This window comes from Salmo trutta, chromosome 7 (assembly GCF_901001165.1).
Source record: "Salmo trutta chromosome 7, fSalTru1.1, whole genome shotgun sequence".
Classification (NCBI taxonomy): Eukaryota; Metazoa; Chordata; class Actinopteri; order Salmoniformes; family Salmonidae; genus Salmo; species Salmo trutta.
In genome coordinates this window covers 45410257-45432772 of record NC_042963.1, presented here as the reverse complement: position 1 = coordinate 45432772, position 22516 = coordinate 45410257, and the positions used below count along the sequence as shown (strand labels likewise).

Sequence of the window (22516 nt, the reverse complement as noted above, 5' to 3'; positions counted from 1 at the left end):
GTCCAATACAAGTCCACACATGAGGAGAGTAGACAGACATAGCGTAACTGTTGATGAGGGACATGGGTTGGAAACTGAAGACAACAGCAATATGCCAGAGGCACAGGAAGGGAAACGGAATGAAAAGGAAAGGAAATAAAGAGATAAGAAAAGAAAGGGATGGAAACAGCTGATGTATAGAGGAGAGAAAAATATACTTTTAGTGTAGGGAGTGTACGAGGAGATGGACTGAGGATGATTGTCAGACGGAGGTCAACATTGGAATGAAATCCTGTCATTTCCAAACAATGCCAACCAGAGTCAATTGTATGTGATTGACACACAAACTTTATGACAATGACCTTTAGTTAAGAAACCCTCTTTAGTTAAAGTGGAACTGACAGCGTTTTAACTACTTTGCAGATATGAAACAAATAGGCAATCATAATATCAGTGAAAAATATAAAATTCCCAGTTTATGCTACAAAACCAACTGCATAAAAATAGGTTCTATTTGAGTCAAAATTCCATGACGTAGAGTAATGTATTGTTGTCAGAATAGATGGATGCAGTTCAATGCATAATTAATATAGCTAATTCACCAATACATTTCTTGGTAGTCCAGCAAATATTGCTATCAGGTTGTAAATCACAGCTGGCCTGGTACATTGTTTGCTGCCTCCAGCAATTCAGGTTCACTGTTTCAGTTTCATTGACTGAATATTTTGGACAAAAACAGACAACTCTAAATAAGGCTGGGAATGTCAATACAATCAAACTAGCAAGGGCAATGACCAGATAACATGGCTAATAGGCTAGCTTATCCATTTATGTAGCAAGCTAAAAACCCAGAGCCTAACGTTAGCTAGCTAACTAGCTAGCTGCTGAGAGGATGTCATGTCATTTGACGAGTGGATGAGTTTTTCGGTGGCTACAGCTAGAGATATAGGTGTCATTTGGTTAGCTTGCAAGAAATGTGAAATTGCTAGCCATGCTGAACTTGAACGACTATCCACAGTTAGCATATCTCTTAGTTGTCAATCAAATGCAGTTAGCATCAATCAAATAGGCGGACGGGCAGGCAGGCAAGTTCCCATTCAGTTGTCAAAACGTGGGTTGAGACAAGCATGCATTGGCAGGCAAGCCGCAGAAGGATAAGCAGGCTACTATTCCCCATAATTTATCAGTGCAATTTTGACAGCCAACTACAACTTGAAAACATTTGAGAAGGGTTTATCTACTGTGCCCTCATTAGATATGAGGTTATCTCATGCTGGCTAACATTAGTTGTTGATCTTGTTGTTGTTGTGCATAGGCAACTGAGGGAAAGAGCCTCCCTGTTCATGGTTGTTTGATCAATAGGACTGTGAAATTCCCAAATCTAAGTGGACTCCCATGGTATTTACATATTTGCAGAAATCCATTCAGGTGTATTTTGTTGTGCTGTTGCTACTGCCTGTAAACACACAGTCCAGTTCGGCAGGAGCGTGTGGAAAATAACTTATTTGCATATACAGTGCCTTCGGAAAGTATTCAGACACCTTGACTTTTTCCACATTTTGTTACGTTACAGCCTTATTCAGCCTTAGCAATCTACACACAATACCCCACAATGACAAAGCAAAAACAGGTTTTTAGAAATTTTAGCAAAATGTATTAAAAATAATAAACAGAAATACCTTATTTACATAAGAATTCAGACTCTTTGCTATAAGACTCGAAATTGAGTTCAGGTGCATCCTGTTTCCATTGATCATCCTTGAGATGTTTCCACAACTTGACTGGAGTACACCTGTGGTAAATTCAATTGATTGGACATGATTTGGAAAGGCACACACCTGTCTATATAAATCAAATAAAATGTTGATTTATATAAGGTCCCACAGTTGACAGTGCATGTCGGAGAAAAAACCAAGCCATGAGGTTGAAGGAACTGTCCGAGACAGGATTGTGTCGAGGCACAGATCTGGGGAAGGGTACCAAAAAATGTCTACAGCATTGAAGGTCCCCAAGAACAAACTGGCCTCCATCATTCTTAAATGGAAGAAGATTGAAACCACCAAGACTATTCCTAGAGCTGGCCTCACGGCCAAATTGAGCCAAATTGAGCCCTTGAGAAGGGCTTTGGTCAGGGAAGTGACCAAGAACCCGATGGTCACTCTGACAGAGCTATAGAGTTCCTCTGTGGAGATGGAAGAACCTTCCAAGGACAACCATCTCTGCAGCACTCCACCAATCAGGCCTTTATGGTAGAGTGGCCAGATGGAAGCCACTCCTCAGTAATAGGTACATGGCAGCCCACTTGGAGTTTGCCAAAAGGCACCTAAAGACTCTCAGACCATGAGAAACAATATTCTCTGGTCTGATGAAACCAAGATTGAACTCTTTGGCCTGAATGCCAAGCATCACATCTGGAGAAACCTGGCAACATCCTTATGGTGAAGCATGGTGGTGGCAGCATCATGCTATCAGAATGTCTTTCAGCGGCAGAGACTGGGAAACTAGTCAGGATTGAGGCAAAGATGAATGGACAAAGCACAGAGAGATCCTTGATGAAAACATGCTCCAGAGTGCTCAGGGCCTCAGACTGGGGTGAAGGTTCACAATGACCCTAAGCACACAGCCAAGACAACACAGGAGTGGCTTTGGGACAAGTCTCCAAAAGTCCTTGAGTGGCGCAGCCAGAGCCTGGACTTGAACCCGATCTAACATCTCTGGAGAGACCTGAAAATAGCTGTGCAGCAACGCTGGCCATCCAACCTGACAGAACTTGAGAGGATCTGCAGAGAAGAATGGAAGAACCTCCCCAAATACAGGTGTGCCAAGCTTGTAGTGTCATACACAAGAAGATTCGATGCTGTAATCGCTGCCAAAGGTGCTTCAACAAAGTACTGAGTAAAGGGTCTGAATACTTATGTAAATGTGATATTTCATACTTTTTATGTATATATAAATTAGCAAACATTTCTAAAAACCTGTTTTTGCTTTGTCAATATGGGGTATTGTATGTAGATTGATGAGTGATAAAAACAATTTAATCAATTTTAGAATAAGGCTGTAATGTAACAAAAAGTGAAAAAAGTCAAGGGGTCTGAATACTTTCGGAAGGCACTGTAGGCTTACTACTGCTCTGATTGGCTATGGCGCACCAGTCTGTGTGGAGTCAGGTCCTGGACGAGACTGATATGTTTTTATTCGGTTTTATTTACTGCAGTGTCTATTAATTGTCCAAATGCTCGGCCGCTTTCCCACTCTACAGTGAGGGGAAAAAGTATTTGATCCCCTGCTGATTTTGTACGTTTGCCCACTGACAAAGAAATGATCAGTCTATAATTTTAATGGTAGGTTTATTTGAACAGTGAGAGACAGAATAACAACAAACAAATCCAGAAAAACGCATGTCAAAAATGTTATAAATAGATTTGCATTTTAATGAGGGAAATAAGTATTTGACCCCCTCTCAATCAGAAAGATTTCTGGCTCCCAGGTGTCTTTTATACAGGTAACGAGCTGAGATTAGGAGCACAATCTTAAAAGGAGTGCTCCTAATCTCAGTTTATTACCTGTATAAAAGACACCTGTCCACAGAAGCAATCAATCAATCAGATTCCAAACTCTCCACCATGGCCAAGACCAAAGAGCTCTCCAAGGATGTCAGGGACAAGATTGTAGAACTACACAAGGCTGGAATGGGCTACAAGACCATCGCCAAGCAGCTTGGTGAGAAGGTGAAAACAGTTGGTGCGAGTATTCGGAAATGGAAGAAACACAAAAGAACTGTCAATCTCCCTTGGCCTGGGGCTCCATGCAAGATCTCACTTCGTGGAGTTGCAATGACCATGAGAATGGTGAGGAATCAGCCCAGAACTACACGGGAGGATCTTGTCAATGATGTCAAGGCAGCTGGGACCATAGTCACCAAGAAAACAATTGGTAACACACTACGCCGTGAAGGACTGAAATCCTGCAGCGCCCGCAAGGTCCCCCTGCTCAAGAAAGCACATATACATGCCGTCTGAAGTTTGCCAATGAACATCTGAATGATTCAGAGGACAACTGGGTGAAAGTGTTGTGGTCAGATGAGACCAAAATGGAGCTCTTTGGCATTAACTCAACTCGCCGTGTTCGGAGGAGGAGGAATGCTGCCTATGACCCCAAGAACACCATCCCCACCGTCAAACATGGAGGTGCTTTGGGGGTGTTTTTCTGCTAAGGAGACAGGACAACTTCAGCGGATCAAAGGGACGATGGACGAGCCATGTACCGTCAAATCTTGGGTGAGAACCTCCTTCCCTCAGCCAGGGCATTGAAAATGGGTCGTGGATGGTATTCCAGCATGACAATGACCCAAAACACACGGCCAAGGCAACAAAGGAGTGGCTCAAGAAGAAGCACATTAAGGTCCTGGAGTGGCCTAGTCAGACTCCAGACCTTAATCCCATAGAAAATCTGTGGAGGTTCGAGTTGCCAAACGTCAGCCTCGAAACCTTAATGACTTGGAGAAGATCTGCAAAGAGGAGTGGGACAAAATCCCTCCTGAGATGTGTGCAAACCTGGTGGCCAACTACAAGAAACGTCTGACCTCTGTGATTGCCAACAAGGGTTTTGCCACCAAGTTCTAAGTCATGTTTTGCAGAGGGGTCAAATACTTATTTCCCTCATTAAAATGCAAATCTATTTATAACATTTTTGACATGCGTTTTTCTGGATATTTTTGTTGTTATTCTGTCTCTCACTGTTCAAATAAACCTACCATTAAAATTATAGACTGATCATTTCTTTGTCAGTGGGCAAATGTACAAAATCAGCAGGGGATCAAATACTTTTCTCCCCTCACTGTATATTGCTATAGAATTTTCACAAATCTCTTACCCTACGCCATTACCAAATCTTCTATCAAAGTATGAAAATGTGAAAATGACTTTATATAAGTGATCGCTTCTCATAAAATGTAAAAAAAAGGCATTATATTCTTCCTAGGGGTGTATATGAACAGATTTTAATGATTTTATGTTGCTAAAACGCTGTCAGTTCCACTTTTAGTTAAAAAAACCTACTTAGACCTTTAGTTAAGAAACCCTTTTAGACCCTTAGTTGAGAAACACATACATGAGCAAACAAGTATGTTCAAGCACACATGACTGGAGTGTGGTGCCATACCTTTAGCTCCCTGGTGCAGCAGAGCGGATATGCTGAAAATAAAGTTGCGGCAGATGTCTGTGGACGGGGTCTTCACTACGCTCTGACTGTTCTCCAGACAGCGGTAGCGCTGGAAGGTGTCCCAGGCACTGCTGGTGGCCAAGTCACCGCCCTCAGAACCAGTGAAGATCTCCAGGTTCTTACAGTGGGGCATCAGCACAATCTACAGACGGGGAAGAAAGTTACAAGAGATGGAATGAGATTTAGTATGTAGTCAGTAAGGGCCCAATCCTAATATGAAATCCTAGTAGCTGAAATTTCTGCCAAAGTCTCGAATAGACATCGATGGATATTTCAACCAAAAGTCAGAGTTGTGTCTATGTGTTTGACAGTGTGTGTGTGTGGGAACTAACCGAGTCTATGAGTGTATATGGGGACTGGACGTCACTGAGTGCTGAGTAGAGGGGCAGACTCAGACGAACAGTGTAGTTCATCCCTGCCTCGAAACACACTGGTCTGGGGAGCACTGCATATCTGAAGAGACAAGAGAGAGAGAGATGGATGTCAGAAAACACATGTTTAAAAATACTCCTATGACACACACACTAAATCAGTGTTTTCAAAGGGGAACCCTCAGGGCGTACACAGGGTGCATACACAGACTCAGAGAATACCTAATATACAGACTCAAGAGTCTACTTAATATACAGACTCAGAGTCTACCTAATATACAGACTCAGAGTCTACCTAATATACAGACAAGAATCTACCACCTAATATACAATTCAGAGGATACATAATATACAGACTCAAAGTATACCTAATATACAGCTTTGGAGTTTACCTAATATACATACTCAGAAGATACTTAATATACAGACTCAGTGGATACCTAATATACAGACTCAGAGTCCTTCTCTCACTCCCACCCACCAGTTACCCAACAGTCCTCCTTCCCCAACACTGACAGAGGAGGCGGTGTGTGTTTACCGTGATCCGGGGTGGAGGGATATCATCTGGTTGTCGTCGTCAGGCATGGTGTTGGCACAGCGACTGTCAGCTGAAATCACACTGGGCCGCATCACTGTCATCAACACCTCCTCCCACTGGTCTGGTAACTATGGCAACGTAACAGGTACATAGACATTGGTAAACAGGTAAACAAAAGGGTAATGACAGGACTTTGACAAGCAGCGACGTTACCTAACATAATCAATTAAGTAAAGGAAGAAATGAAAACCCTCTGACACTCATGTGCCCCGGAGTTTACGTCCATTGGGAAGGCAGTTCGTGCTGGGACTGACCTGAGGCTCGTAGCGGATGAGGATGTCGTACTCCATGGAGTGGGGGATGTTGTCGATGGAGAACTCCAGGTAGGCCCCCTCGGGAACATTGACGAAACCTATCCCTGTCCAGGTGGGGCTACGGTCCTGAGGGTGGGGTCTCTGCACCACTGTCACACCCTGGAGATAGAGAGGGAGAAAAGAGTCACAAGGATTAGTAGGGAACACCCATGATCCCAGAAGAACTTAGAAGAAGAAAGACCCATTAGGGTCATTGGCCAAAGGTCAAAGGTAGAAAGGTAACTCACAGGTCCAAATTTGGCGTCCTCTGCCTCGTAGGTGTAGTGGTCCAGGGCGATGAAGTAGAAGCCTGACTCCACCTGGTCACAGCGCCGGCCAAACATGTGTTGTCGACACACACACTGACCAGTCTCCTGGGAACAACTGGAGTGAGAGTGAGAGGACAGGGAGGGAATGTCAGGGAGTTTAATCAGAGTTAAAAAGTGTTCATCTTAGTGTTGCATTCAAGGTAGCAGTTCATTTTAAGACTTCTGTGGCTGTATGAAAAGAGGCAACTATGAAGAATTGTTTATAAATTATACATTTTTTAAGTGAGGCATTTAGATTAACGAATTAGCCAGGTGAACTTTGAGCTCACTCGTTATTGATGGCTCCACCCAGGTCACAGTCACATGGTCTGCAGCCATCCATGTCATTGCTTAGCCCCCAGTGCTGAGGCTGTAGGACACACAAACACACACACACACACACGCACATTGTTAAAAAAAACAACCCTTTAATGACACCCATCTATACACAATACCTCACAATGACAAAGTAAAAACATGTTTTAAGACATTTTTGCATATGTATAGAACATTTTATGCAGAAATATCTCATTTATATAGCGATTTACAGTAGTGAATGCATACATTTCATTTTCATTTCATGCATTTTTTTGTTTTGAACTGGCCCCCCGTGGGAATCGAACCCACAACCCTGGCATTGCACACACCATGCTCTACCAACTGAGCCACAGGGAAGACCATTCCACTTGGTAGAAGCCCCATAGGCAGCGATTGCAGTCTTTCTCGGTAAGTCTCTAAGAGCTTTCCACACCTGGATTGTGCAACATTTGGCCATTATTCTTTTTTAAATTCTTCAAGTAGACAGAACCAGGTTTTACTCTACAGTACACTTAGCTCCATTTTGTTTCTTTTTTTTATCCTGAAAAAATCCCCAGTCCTTAACGATTACAAGCATACCCATGACATGATGCAGCCACCATTATGCTTGAAAATATGGAGAGTGGTATTCAGTAATGTGTTGTTTTGGATTTGCCCCAAACATAACACTTTGTATTCAGGACAAAAAGTGAATTGCTTTGCAACATGTTTTGCAGTATAACTTTAGTGCCTTCTTGCAAACAGGATGCATGTTTTGGAATATTTTTATTCTGTAAAGACTTCCTTCATTTGAATCTGTCAATTAAGTTAGTATTGTGGAGTAACTACAATGTTGTTTATCCATCCTCAGTTTTCTCCTAGCACAGCCATTCAACTCTGTAACTGTTTTAAAGTCACCATTGGCCTGATGGTGAAATCTCTGAGTTGTTTCCTTCCTCTCCGGCAACTGAGTTAGGAAGGACGCCTGTATCTTTGAAGTGACTGTATTGAAACACCATCCAAAGTGTTTTAATAACTTCACCATGCTCAAAGTGATATTCAATGTCTGCTTTAAAAAAAAAAATCTAACTACCAATAAGTGCCCTTCTTTGCCAGTCATTGAAAACCTCCCTGGTATTTGTAGTGTAATCTGTGTTTGAAATTCACTGCTCGACTGAGAGACCTTACAGATCATTGTATGTGTGGGGTACAGAGATGAGGTAGTCATTCAAAAATCATGTTAAACACTATTATTGCACACAGAGTCCATGCAAATTATTATGTGATTTGTTAAGCAAATTTTTACTCCTGAAATATTTAGGTTTGCCTTAACAAAGGGGTTGAATACTTATTGACTCAAGACATTTCAATTTCTAATTTTAATTTATTTGTAAAAACAAATAATATAAAGAAAATATTATAATATTAATAACGTTGAAAAACATAACTTCTCTATGACATTATGGGGTATTGTGTGTAGGCCAGTGACTCCAAAAAATATTCCATTCAGGCTGTAACACAACAAAATGTGTAAAAGTCAAGGGGTGTGAAAACTTTCTGAAGCAGTGTATGTAGTAGATGTGTGTATCAGATGTGTAAATAGTGGCCATTGGTGACATCAAATGCCATGAGATCATAAGTCAACTGTCTCTCACAGAGTGAAAGCGTTAACCTTTTGGTCCATCAGACAGCAATGTGAACTTTGATTAGCAACTCGTGTACAAAGTATGTAAATCAGAAGAATAAGGTTCCTTACCATACATTGGTCACAGTCCCTCCCGGTGACCTGGCGTTTGCAGTAACAGTCTCCTGAGTCTGTATCACATGGGCTCCCTCCAGGAACTGTCCCCAGGGCATTACAGGTGCAGGCTGGGAAAAACAACAATTTCTAGGTATTCAAATAAAATTGAGACATCTTACTGCTTGAAAAAGCTACAGACTCCATTAACACATGAGTAAATGTGTGTGTCTCTTTACCCATGCAGCCCAGAAGGTGGTCTCCCAAGCCGTAGTGGGCCTGTTTGCACTGGTCACATTGCTCTCCCTCCACATTGGGCTTGCAGCGACACTGGCCAGCGATCAGTCCAGACGACACATCAGTCATCTTGTCACAGATCCCACCATTTAGAGAGCCCACCGGATCACAGTGACACGCTACAGAGATGGGGAAACATCAGGAACATTGAGATAGGCATTATGATGTAAAATTGAGTATTGCGAGTGGAACTGGGGGAGTAGAAAGCTGTAATGGTGACTAGCTAACAGGACGAAGAAAAAATGGTGAAGTCCACATTCATGGAATGGAAGTCAGACTTAACAAGTAAAAGGAAATGATCAAGCTCAGTATCAATGGGAGGTATTTGATCTTTCATAAGGGAAGTACATCCTCTTCAAGAAAGGTACATATTGTAATCTCTGAAGGTTATTTGAAAATCCCTTAAAAATGTTCTTACATCTGCTTGAAGAATTTAGTAGCTACTGTAGCTACCTGCAGGCTAACAATAATATCAAACTGAATACCAAAGGGGAGAAAAAAGGCTTACAAAGGGTGTTACAGCATTGTTGGGAAAGAGCAAGCAAGAAAGGCATTTCACTGTACTTGTGCAAGTGACAATAAAAAACCTGAAACTTGAATGGAAGTTCTCTCTCACACACCACAAACACAAGGACTCAAAACACTGGTGAGACAAGTGTGAAACGCCTAATAAGCCCATCATTCACACATCAAAGCAGAGTAGGATGAAGTTCTCCCAGATGCTAATCTGAGGTCAGCATCCCCTGCGGCCTGAGGTCAATTTCTACCTAGAGCCATGAAAGCCTAGGGGGGAGGTGACACATGAGAAGGGTCTCTCTCCACCCTACAGCGGTTTGGAGTTAAAAGGAGACACCACTGGTTTGGCTGATAAAGCTTCAAAAACCCAGGTGTTCTCTCTCAGATCCAGACCACAGAGGCAGGATCAAAGAGCCAGATGGGAGGAGGAGAAAATATACAAATATATTTCTAAAGAGAGACAGACAGAGTCACGGATGAGATGAGGGAGAGTGGGGAGTAGGAGTTAAGTGTAGAGATGGAGGGAGGAAGAGTGGAAGAAACAGTAGAGGGTAAGAGGTGGAGAAGTAATGGGGAGAAAATAACAGGATGGATGGAAAGATGGATGGAGATAGGAAAGACTGGGTTTGGATGGTGGGGTGTGGAGTAGAGGGGGTTGGAGTTTGAAGTTCAAGGTTCAACCTACGTTCACAGATACTGGGGTGACGGATGTCCCTCTCTGGGTGCTGGAAGTAGAAGGGTTTGCACTGTTCACAGTTGTGTCCCATAGTGTTGTGCTGGCACCCATTACACACACCACCGCTCACGTTACCCGTGGAGACGTATACTGCCATGTCGAAGTGACACGAGTCTGAGTGCTGGTTACAGTTACATTCTGCAGAGAGAGAGACAGATTGGGGGAAGGGAGGGGGGCAAAAACAACATGTTGATTCACAGTGTTTATAAAAAGGCAGTTGGAGGGTTGTAAACGGTCTGAGCAGACACTGCAGCCTGTCATCACAAGTGATCAATTGAAAGGGGACACAAACTATAATATTCCCCTTTGGGAACTCTTTATTAAGACAGTTTGTTAGCTTAAGGTGGATTACTTTTACAGGCGTTGGTATTGCGTCCCTCGGCTGGTCTCCACGGCAGGTCATGGTAGAAGTCCTGACACTTCTCACAGTTCAACCCCATGGTGTTGTGGTTGCACATACAGTGGCCATGGACCTTAGGGAAAACATACAGAGACAGAGGTGAGAAACTAGCATTAATAAGCACTTACAAGCAGTGAATATGCCATTACTTCATTGCTATGCATGTACATAAACGATTTATTGATATCCACCTTAAAATGATTTCACAGGCCATATTCACGGTTTAATAGTGTAGTTCAGGGACCTATCAACTACTGTGCAGAGACTGAGGCCTCAGTGCTATTTGACTGTGCTCACCTTGACCATCATGGTCAATTACATCTGAGATATCAGTACAAAAGCAAAGGGAAACTAAAGACGAAAGGCGGTCCGTGTATTCCTATTCCAGATGGCTGCAGGACATGTTTACAGTGTTGACTAGCTCTCATCTATTCTGCATTAAACTGAATGGACAAATGCCAATTTGCTAACAGATAGACAGACTCAAACTAACAATTCAATATTAAAACCTATAACAAAATGTCAGATACGTGCCACGCATTTGGTGTTATGACTTGAGCTGTTATAACAGGCACTATGTCACTCTCATGACAGGATTGTGTAGCTTTTATGTTACGCATCTTCAGGCAAGGTGTAACTGTATCTTGTTTTGTCTTTAAGACATTGTAATGTGAGGGAATCAATTTGACAACCACTCTGCAAAATGGGTTTGAGAAGAATAAGATAGTTTGATTAATCTTAAGTTTTGTTTTATCTTTATTTAACTAGGCAAGTCAGTTAAGAACAAATTCTTATTTACAATGACGGCCTAGGAACAGTGTGTTAACTGCCTTGCTCAAGGGCAGAACGACAGATGTTTACCTTGTCAGCTCGGAGATTCGATCTAGCTACCTTTCGGTTACTGGCCCAACGCTCTAACCACTAGGCTACCTGCTGCCCCAAGAGTTACTTTCCTATTTCTTGGTGAATAGGCTTTATAATAACAGTGAACAAGAGGTAGAGTAGCCTAGCCGCAGACAGACACAGACTGTAAACAGACCATAGCAGAGACTAAACAGGAAGTGCACTGCCTTTTCTCTCCCTAGCATACACAGACAGACAAACACAGACACATGTTGTCCACAAATAAGCACACACAGATGGAGAAACACATTCTCACCAACACAAACTCAGTTGTTCTCAAACAGTGACAAACACATGTAAATGCACGACTTCGTGAATCGTGAAATTTTTTGAAATTATCATTTTTTTGATAAAACGATATTAAATATATTCACGTCACCAAAGATTTTATTAAAACACACTGTTTTGCAATGAAGGTCTAGAGTAGCCTCAACAGCACTCTGTAGGGTAGCACCATGGTGTAGCCGGAGGACAGCTAGTTTCCGTCCTCGTCTGGATACATTGACTTCAATACAAAACCTAAGAGGTTCATGGTTCTCACCCCCTTCCATAGACTTACACAGTAATTATGACAATTTCCGGAGAACGTCCTCAAACCTATCATAGCTCTTACAGCATGAACTGACATGTTGTCCACCCAATCAAAGGATCAGAGAATGAATCTAGTACTGAAAGCATAAGCTACAGCTAGCTAGCACTGCAGTGCATAAAATGTGGTGAGTAGATGACTCAAAGAGAGAAAAAGACAATAGTTGAACAGTTTTGAACAAATTCATTTCTTTAAAAATGAAGGAGAAGCAAGAGAGAGAGAGAGAGAGCTATATTTAGTTGTATTTTTTCACTTTCACTTAGCTAGCGAATGCTGCTAGCAATTTAGCCTACATAAACTACCGACTTAAATAGTGAAGGATGCTATGTTAGCTAGCTGGCTATCCAACACTGGAAATTTTCCAAGTCAAGTTAAGCTTTTGGTTTTATTCATTTATTGCCACTGGGACCCACTGGTGTAACTGCTAAACTGCTTGCTAACTGTACACTGTACTGCATGAAGCGAGATTGTCACGTCCTGACCATAGAAAGCTTTTATTTTCTATGGTAGAGTAGGTCAGGGCGTGACAGGTTTTTTTTCTAGTTGTTATTTTCTATGTGGGGTTCTAGTTTAGTTTTTCTATGTTTAGGTGATTGGTGTTATTCCCAATTAGAGGCAGCTGGTAATCGTTGTCTCTAATTGGGGATCATACTTAAGTAGCTTGTTTTTCACTGGGGGGTTATGGGATATTGTTTGTGTATAGTTGAATTATAGTCATGGTTCGTCTATTCTTTATTTGTTTTGTATTTGCTTTACGTTTCACTTTATAATAAATTATGTGGAACGCTACTCACGCTGCGCCTTGGTCCGATCATTTTCATGACGAACGTAACAGAATACAACTATACATAAACAATATCCCCCACAAAAATAAAAGTTTTCTATGGTCAGGACGTGACAGTTTTATTCTGTCACGTTCGTCATGAAAATGATCGGACCAAGGCGCAGTGTGAGTAGCGTTCCACATCATTTATTATAAAGTGAAACGTAAAGCAAATACAAAACAAATAAAGAATAGACGAACCGTGACTATAATTCAACTATACATAAACAATATCCCATAGCCCCCCAGTGAAAAACAAGCTACTTAAGTATGATCCCCAATTAGAGACAACGATTACCAGCTGCCTCTAATTGGGAATCACACCAATCACCTAAACATAGAAAAACTCAACTAGAACCCCACATAGAAAATAACAACTAGAAAAAAAACCTGTCACGCCCTGACCTACTCTACCATAGAAAATAAAAGCTTTCTATGGTCAGGACGGGACAGGGATTACTAACGCGTTAGTTCTAGTAGCTATGTTGACTGATGTTAGCTAATATGGCGACAACAATGTTGGCTGTGTGTAGTGGTTATGATATGAAGATTTAGCTTGGAAAGGTTTTTTCGCATGGTCACAGACAGCTGATTTGTTGTGCACTGAAGCCCACAAGCAAAGGGAAAGGATGAGAGGAGGAGCACACTAAGATGCGAGAAGGAATGAACGACCAAACTGATCATGCTGTTTGTATGTGGCTGCTATGAAGGTGAACTGTCTTTGCATGTGATCAGGTGTGTATTCATTCTGCCGATTGTGTTGAAAAACGTTTCTAAAACAGAAGTAAATGAAACGAAACAGGGATAAACATACCTGAATAGAAACTATTGTTTGCAACTGTTGGACTAATGATTACATCCAAGATCAGCCAGATCATTCCACAGAGGGCCGTGTATCTGCGGGTTTTCGCTCCAACCTTGTACTTGGTAGATGAATTAAGGTCACTAATTAGTAGGGAACTCCCCTCACCTGGTTGTCTAGGTCTTAATTGAAAGGAAAAATGAAAAACCCTCCGACACTTGGCCCTCCGTGGAATGAGTTACAGCTGAGCTAGATGCAGGCAAGCGTATGCAAGGCAGTATTGAATGTGCCACTGTCTGTCACCTTGATTACTCAAAATGTTTCTCTCGACCCGTGTACCTACGTTGTAAACTTTCATTCATAGGCTAGGTTGTAGCAACCTCATGGTCTGTATAGGGAAAATTTGAGAATCATGTAGTAGCCTAAACCTATCGATGTTACATTGAGCTGGGTGAATGGAATATGAATGATAGTCATCCAATATGCTGTAACAGAAATAAAGCCATGCTCTTTAAAAAAATGTGCGTCCTACCTCATCTTAAACGGCACCGACCGCCACTGACCTAAGGAGACCTGATGTACTACAGAAAACAAAACAGGCAATCAACTGGGTGATGGCGGGTTTGTGGGACTATGTAGTAAGTGATGAAAACTAGGATAATCTTATCATCGAGAACTCACCATTCCCTCAACAACATCCCCAGCGCCATCGACGGGCGCGCACTCGGAGGCGTGTCCGTAGCAGAAGCAGTTTCCCCGTACCACCAAGTCGTAGACAGCATAGTAGTACTTCTCCTTGATCTCCATGCGGGAGTCCAGCAGGTTGTCTCCCAGTGTGTGCAGCTTGGTGAACTTCACCCTCAGGTTGGTGATCTTCAACATGTCTAAAGGAGAAAGAGACATGTGTTAGCCGTTAGCTTGTAGCCCTGAGGTCATTGTGTGTAGACGTTTATTTAGCAGTTTCAGTATAGTTGGTTAATAAGCAACACATAGCTGGTATTTGTCCAAAAATGGGAAGGATAATAATAATAACTTATTAGCAGACATAAATCATTAAGTACACATATTGTAGCTGGAACTTACTTTGGATTCTGGGGCTGTAGGGATCTTCAATACGGAAAACTGGATCCAAAACTCGGAAGATGACCTACAGAGACAGATGGGTTTACGGTCAGTGGGATTACACAATTTTTTCAAATGGCTTCTTTTCTCTCAATACATCCAGAATATTGTGTCATATGTAATTAGTTATTACTTCGTTATTAATTAGTTATTACTCAGTCATGCAAAACACACACCTCTCCCTCTGTCGATGGTTCGATGTCGGAGTAATGTGAATCGCAGATGACGTCATCCACTTTCTGCATGGGCCCCGAGGATATGGCAGGGAATGCTGACTCACAGTCGTAGGCGAAGTAGCGGTACACCTGCCAGTTCTTCCCAAAGTCAGCCGACCGCTCAATCACCATGGCAGCAGGCCGGAAGGTCTGTCATAGAGGAGAAACCATACTTACGCATCCTGGTGATATACATATGCACTGAGGTTACAACCAGCAATTTGACCATGAGTACATCTGGAAAATGGCCCACTTTTTCTAAACGTACATCATCCGCTGTAATCAAAGATGACGTGAGTACCATAACCAGGAGAGAAATGTATTATGATTTATTAGGATCCCCATTACCCAACGCCAATGGCGACAGCTAGTCTTATTGGGGTCTGACATATAACGAACAAGACATTACAGACAAAATACTTTACAATTGACATACATTTAAAAACATGAACATGTAGTAAACGTGTGCATCTATCAGTTCCACATACCTGTCAGTACATACACACAACAAGTAGGTCACATGGGGGAGAGGCTTTGCGCCTTGAGATTTTGCTTTATTTGTTTTTTGAAACCAGGTCTGGCCTGTATTACTTTACTCACATTTGCAGCTCATTTATGCTGTGTAACAGGAATTTTGAGTTGAGGAAGGACTGACTGCGTCACTTCTTGTTTTTATAAGAAATATTAATGTGTTGGAAATTCCAAATTGTTTGCATAGTCAACTTACACACAGCACTGACACACACACTTACCCCACCAGACATGTCACCAGGGGTCTTTTCACAGTCCCCAGGTCCAGAACAAATTCAAGGAAACATACAGTATTATACATAGCCATGAGTGCATGGAACTCCCTTCCATCTTATATAGCGCAAGTGAATTTACAACACATTAATGTTTCTTTTAAAAACAAGAAGTGACGCAGTCAGTCCTTCCTCAACTCTTAGCCAAGAGAGACTGCCATGCATAGTATCAATATTAGGTGTGACCTGATCGAAAAAGATTAGATACTATAATGCCATAATTACAATGTCAATTTGGTTACACTACGGGAACATCTTTATGTTGAAAGATCTATGGATAGTAGGGATATAAGATATGTTTCTTCACATCCTTCCTATCATAAGCTGCTATCCATTGGGTATGTCTGTCACAGTACATTTATTCATAACTTGAAATGAATCTCAAATTGTTATTTCAGCTGTATTTGTCACACAAAATTGATGTCACAGTTTAGTTCAATATTGGCTGTATTACAAAATTCCTGTTACACAGCATAAACGAGCTGCAATTGTGAGTAAAGTGATACAGGCCAGATCTGTGTGGAGCGAACAATCCCAGACGGGTGGGCGGTCTGTTCTCCATTCCTCAGGCTCACACAGCTGTGTGTGTGTGTGTGTGTGTGTGTGTATGGTAGACCTCCCACGAGGCTAAGCCTTGTGATAATCTGCAGAGTAGACGGTCCAGCCAGCATCCCCTTACACACTACCCACGCTCCCCCACATTGAGCCCTCTGACCCGGCCTCCCCATTGGTTACCTTGAAGGTCATGATGAGGTGGGTGAAATGAAACTCTGCCTCCAAGTTCAGCTGGATGGTCACTTTCTCAAGACCTGGGGAAGGAAGGAAGAAGCGGGGGGAAAGAGACAAGGAGGGAAAGGACAAGGGGAAAGAGAAAAAAAGAGGTGGCCAAAAATGTTAAAAGGGAGGGACAGAGAAAAAATACAGGGTCAAACAGCAAGGGAAGGATAGAATTTAAAAATGTGATGAAGTCAGAGAGGGTGGAGAGCGGAAGGAGAGACAGAAACAAAAACATGAGTGTACATACAGGTTTCCAATTGAGCCAAGCATAACACAGGCTGGAATGGTTAACTATACATGACACTTATCCACTCCTCACAGTGCATCTTCTGGACCAAAAAACATGCATTAACTCTTAACGTCTCCCTTCATAGTCTTTTCATGGTTGGTTCTGTTCTATGATATAAAGCTCATGGCTGCCCTTCTGATTCCTGACATTCTTCTTTGCCAAAAAATGGGGCAGTGGGTTTTACGCATAGCTGCTAGGTAGTTAAGCAGCAAATAACAACTTAACCATTTCAAATATCTCTATTTCTTTGGTGAAACTAATATTAATTGGTTATGTTTATTGTTTAGCAATAAGAGCAAGAACAAGCCACCACTTATCAATATGCAACAATGTATAACAGGAGAAAATATTCGAACTCATCATTAGACTATATACAATTCATGCGTTACTTTAGCAACAACACAGAGTTCATCAACTAAGCACTAATGCGTCCCCCCCCATCTTATTTTGTAGAATGGGACTATTGAGTGTCAGTTTTACATTAGTTTTGGGGGAACCTCACCTGTGCTTATAATAATTATAATTGTAATAATAATAATACATGTATTTTATATAGCGCTTTTCATTACAAGTACAATCTCAAAGTCACTTTAAAAACAAAACAAATGTAGTAGGATCTGTGTGTTCTTGGGCGATGGTCTGGCACAGCTTTTGAGGAGAAGGCAGTTAGAAAAGGTGGTAAGAGGGTTGTGCTTTGAGCTGGGGCCTACTGGGACAGTGTTGTAATAGAGTGGATCTAGTACAGTAATGTCTGGATTATGAATGAAAATTCCCTGTCTCTTTTGCCAGGCCCATCTGTGTAGTTGGCTGCTCCACTAGTGAGTATTAACCTCCTTCCTGTTCTTCCGGAGAAATATTCCCACCGCTTTATCCTCGGCCAAACCTCCCCTAACTCCTATCAGATTACTTTCTGAATCTTATATCCTTCCAGCACTTTTTGGGGAGTTAACTCTTCAAGGCAAGATGCACTTGGGATAGCTGAATTTGTATTTAAGTTGTGGACGATTTCAATGCTTTTGGCCTCCTAGTAATCATTAACAACGCTTCAAAACCAGGGGTCTTCAACTTGTTCTTTCCGAGGGACACCCTCCCAGGCAAACCGTAACCCGGGGACATGTTTTGCACATGTTTTGTCATTTCATCAGGTGAATGATAATGGCAAGGAGAAGTAATCAACATTTTAAAACTAATAGATTTGAAACATCGTTTTTCATAATTTTGACCTCCCCACATTATAATTGGAAGAGGAAGTGTAAATTCTAACATAGCCTATTAGATAGATAGGTAACTCCAAACATATTTTCACTAAAAGCAGCTGTTAAGCTGGTTAAACAAAGGTTAGCCATGTGTTGGCAAAAATGTATGTCCAAGTCTTGAGCGGATGGTCAGGGGGTCGGAACATAATTACAAATAATTTGTAGATAGCAAATTGACCTCAAGAAGCCCGAACAGATACAGTATAATGTTTAACTAAAACATTTGTATATGATTACATGTTTCTCTATACAAAGCGTGAGAATAGTTGTGAACTGATTTCTTAAATTAAAATCATTTGGAGCTGATTTCCTGGTGGTTTTAGTCTATTATGTCCAGCAATAAAAATTCAAAATAAATGTTTTTTTGCTCAGAAAACGTGGGGGGCCAAATAAAACCACCCACGGGCCAAATTTGGCAAACGGGCCGCAAGTACACAGGGTGTAACCCCGCCTCATCTAACAGCCACCTGGGTAATCATTCCCCATGGGTTAATCCTGGCATTCCAAAGTTTATAAACTGGTCATCATCTAAGTCAGCCATTTCTGCTTTCTCTTTGATGTCTCCCCTCACATTGATTAAAGGGGTTAGGTAAGGGATTGGAGGGTGAAAATATACTGAGGGGGGAAAAGAAGACAGTCGCCTTTAATTGAACTCATCTACCTACTAGCCATCCACCATTTTTTCCTCACGAGAACTCACCATTCTCTGACTGCCACCAGGTTTTCAGGCGGTTGGGGGCGAATGTGGTCACGACATTCTCCACCCGGTGGCCGGTGGTGGCGTTAACCACGCTTTTGACATAGACGTCGGTGGAGTCACACACAAAGCATTTCTTCTCTTCCTGAAGAGACCGTGAAGATTGGGAGAAAGAGAGATAAAAATGTCAGTGGGATTCTTGGGATGCCAAGACGATTTCTCCCAATCAGGTGAGGGTACAGATAATGAACATCTTTGAAGAGCCCATTCATACAGAAGTCATTGAAATTGGGTATTTTATCAAGAGCAGATATGAATGCTGAAATAAGTGATTGAGCTAAATAGGGCCTTAACTACTTTAAAATGAGGAGTGTGTCTTGCCCTGGTCTCACTCATCAGTGAAGGCTTACCTTAGGCTGCTGACAATGCAGGTTTCATTTGGCCACCAGATGTTCAGAAAACACACTATGTGTGCTTGTGTGTGTGGGTGTGTGTGTGTATGTATACACATGCTCAAGGGTTCAAATTCAGCACCATCTGGATTTCCTTCCAACGTCTTTTCACCACTTGACAAGAAAACAACTTTACAAGATTGTAAACCTTCTATACATCCAGACCATGCAACATAGTAGTGTGTCCACAGCCACACACAATCGTTTGAATTCCAGCACATAGATATGTGTTTGATAAGAAATGTAACCCTGTTGAATCACGCCTTTCACTGACACGATCTGGTTTCTCTCTCCTTCAGTGGTGACATAAATGTAATTCATTTAATTATATTAGATTTCCATCTTAAATTCTTTGCATGCTCAGGGCATACCATACTTTAAATCACACGTAAAACTCATTCCATGGAGGGCCGAGTGTGCCTGTGTGTTTTCTCTCCTACCTTGTACTTGAGTGATGAATTAAGGTCACTGATTAGTAAGGAACTCCCCACACCTGGTTGTCTAGGGCTTAATTGAAAGGAAAAAAGAAAAACCTGCAGACACTAGGCCCTCCATGAAATGAATTTGACACCCCTGCTTTAAAAATATGCTCAACAGATCATAGAAGTGTTCACAAATACTCTACAGTTAAGGTGGTGGAGAACAAGAATCAGCCATTTCTAGTACATTTGATTTAGGTGGATACTGATAAAAATAGGATGTCTCAAGCAAGGCAACCATTTATTTTCATGTAAGTGCACGGCAAAAGTATTTGATGGTGGCTCTTCAAGTGATGGTTGTTTGATGGTTTGGATATCTCTAACCATGGAATGTCTGTGCCAATATAATGAGCCCCCATGCATCCAAGCTGCTGGCACAGCCACTTTCAAGCCATTGAAGTCATTGTTGTTCTGAACCTCAATAATGCTTCTAGAATGATTGTGTGATCCAGGAAGCAGTCTAGACAACTCAGAGGGTCGTGCAACTCCTAAACCAATCCTTCCCAAATCCTAAACATCTTTCCCACTCCTACGCTCATATTGAGAAAGCAGGAGTTTAAGAAAAAATATGTGAAAGGAAGTACTTGTATTGACAATAAAAGCCCAAGGGATATTTGGAATATATCCCATTTATATATTCCACCCCCAACAGACAAGTGATTGACTGTAAACCTTACAGTAGTTATTATGAAATCTGAACGCCACATTGCCCACGGCAAGAGAATTTTCATTTTGAGCATGCATTTATTCCCCATTAAAATAAATAGGGGAGCTTTTCTTACTGAGGAAATGAAACAATGTTATCATTTAATGTGATACTGTAATTAATGTTTAATTTTGAGTTAACCACCTAGCCTGTTTTGTGCCTCTTTGCACTCTGTTACTTTGTTTAGTAGTAGCCTAGATTACTTGGGAAAGGAATCCAGGCACGCACGACAATGAATATAGCATCATTTTATTCTCAACACAAATTTTCACAAGGTCAAAACTATCTTTCCCATTTCCAAGAGCAAACACCCTCAGGTTAGCAATTACAGGAATGCTTTATTATGGAGCATATCTATGTATTGCTTATCTCCCTCGCTACTACAGGCATGAATGAGAGACTCCAAATGCTGCCCAGAGGCACAACAAATCAGAGCTTGCTTTTCGTGAATATTGAATATCGGTACTTTTACACGCTCGTGCCAGTGAAATAATAACAAATCCTATTGACCATTGATTGAACTGTTGTCAACTTGGCATAACAATATTTGTGTGATAGATAATGAAGTATATAGGCCTATAATAACACGTGGGGCCTAGTCCAAATAGTCTCTGCACTTGTGCCAGAAGCATTTACCTGTAAATGACTGACGATACAGAACGGCTCGGGCCGGTGGAGGCCGCATGTGGAGTTGGCAGAGAGTTGGTGGGCTCTGCCGATGAGAAGGTCTCCCGTGGCGGGGTAGCAGCTCCCCTCTGTGCACACATCGCTGAACTCTGGTACCTGGGCAAGGACGCACGCGCCTGCGGCAACACGAAGAAGAGGCAATATTGAACAATGGGATTTATTCAATACAGGTTGTGGAGGGACGTTTTATTGTACAAAAATGTCAAAGACAAGTGGGCTATTAGATAAAATAGCCTAAGAATTTGAATAAAATACTAACGAAAAGTGCTCAGAGCTTTGGTCTCCCTGTCCATAAAACTTTTAAAACTAGGATAGGACTCCATAATAAAAATGTACGTTTTAGTCGAAAACACAATCTGAAAAACAGGATATAAACCTTCCATTTCAATGGGTCTTTGATTTATATTAATGCCACATGAAGTTCTTTAATTGTTTCATGCCGAGTTTATAACAAGAACAATATGTGTCATAGTCAAACAAAAAATACAAACAATTCCACATATGATGAATGAAATTAGCCTACGAAGCGTTGACTATTTAAACTTTTAGAACTAATAGCCATTTAAATATGCTTAACTGTATTTTCTTCATTAGACTACATGCAAAGTGTATCATTATGAACTTTCAGTTGACTCAATGTTGGACATGCGTTCTACAGAAAACATTTCAAAATGATAAAAATAATAAACTTACATAGCAGGGTCGCAATTTGAAATAGCAACATTTTTGGTGTGCTTCCTCTCCGCGAGACTGTGTGCGGTTCCTTATGGTAGGGTTTTGCTCCTCACGCTTTTCTTGTCCCGCTACCCCTCAAATCACCACTGAGAAAACTGAGTAATTTTTCTGTCCCCCTATCCTCAAGCATGCGCACAGGGTGTAACTCGCCCTCCCCAAAGCCTCTATTGGATAAATCCAGTGAAGTCCTATAACCAGCAGCTACACATGCTCATCAACTGACTTGTATAGTTTGACGACCAATTACACAATAGATAAATCATTACCTGTGGGCTATCTGAAATGTGGCAGATTCTTTGGAGCAGAAGGATCATGTTGACAGCATCTCATTATGCTCTCATTGAGAGAAAGTTCAAACTTACACATCTAATAGGATTGTAAATGTCTTCTCTCTCAGATACCAACCCCCATCTAGACCTACCCATCTA

The 22516-nt window shown here is 41.6% G+C and overlaps 1 protein-coding gene across 1 annotated transcript in view; it reads right to left on the bottom strand.

Annotated features, from left to right (window-relative positions):
• The window catches only part of LOC115197499 (laminin subunit beta-1), a 36554-nt gene extending 14383 nt beyond the window's left edge, over window positions 1-22171 (bottom strand). Inside the window, exons 1-17 of the mRNA XM_029759113.1 lie at window positions 22047-22171; window positions 21303-21469; window positions 19033-19174; window positions 16746-16819; window positions 15169-15357; window positions 14954-15017; window positions 14552-14754; window positions 10706-10826; window positions 10303-10491; window positions 9044-9220; window positions 8823-8935; window positions 7060-7139; window positions 6710-6845; window positions 6423-6581; window positions 6109-6236; window positions 5532-5652; window positions 5140-5341 (exon numbers count right to left, since the gene is read on the bottom strand). Coding sequence (XP_029614973.1) covers window positions 5140-5341; window positions 5532-5652; window positions 6109-6236; window positions 6423-6581; window positions 6710-6845; window positions 7060-7139; window positions 8823-8935; window positions 9044-9220; window positions 10303-10491; window positions 10706-10826; window positions 14552-14754; window positions 14954-15017; window positions 15169-15357; window positions 16746-16819; window positions 19033-19174; window positions 21303-21469; window positions 22047-22077 — 2296 coding nt within the window. The 5' untranslated portion in view covers window positions 22078-22171. The remainder of the gene's footprint in view (window positions 1-5139; window positions 5342-5531; window positions 5653-6108; window positions 6237-6422; window positions 6582-6709; window positions 6846-7059; window positions 7140-8822; window positions 8936-9043; window positions 9221-10302; window positions 10492-10705; window positions 10827-14551; window positions 14755-14953; window positions 15018-15168; window positions 15358-16745; window positions 16820-19032; window positions 19175-21302; window positions 21470-22046) is intronic.
• Between the last annotated feature and the right edge of the window lie 345 nt (window positions 22172-22516).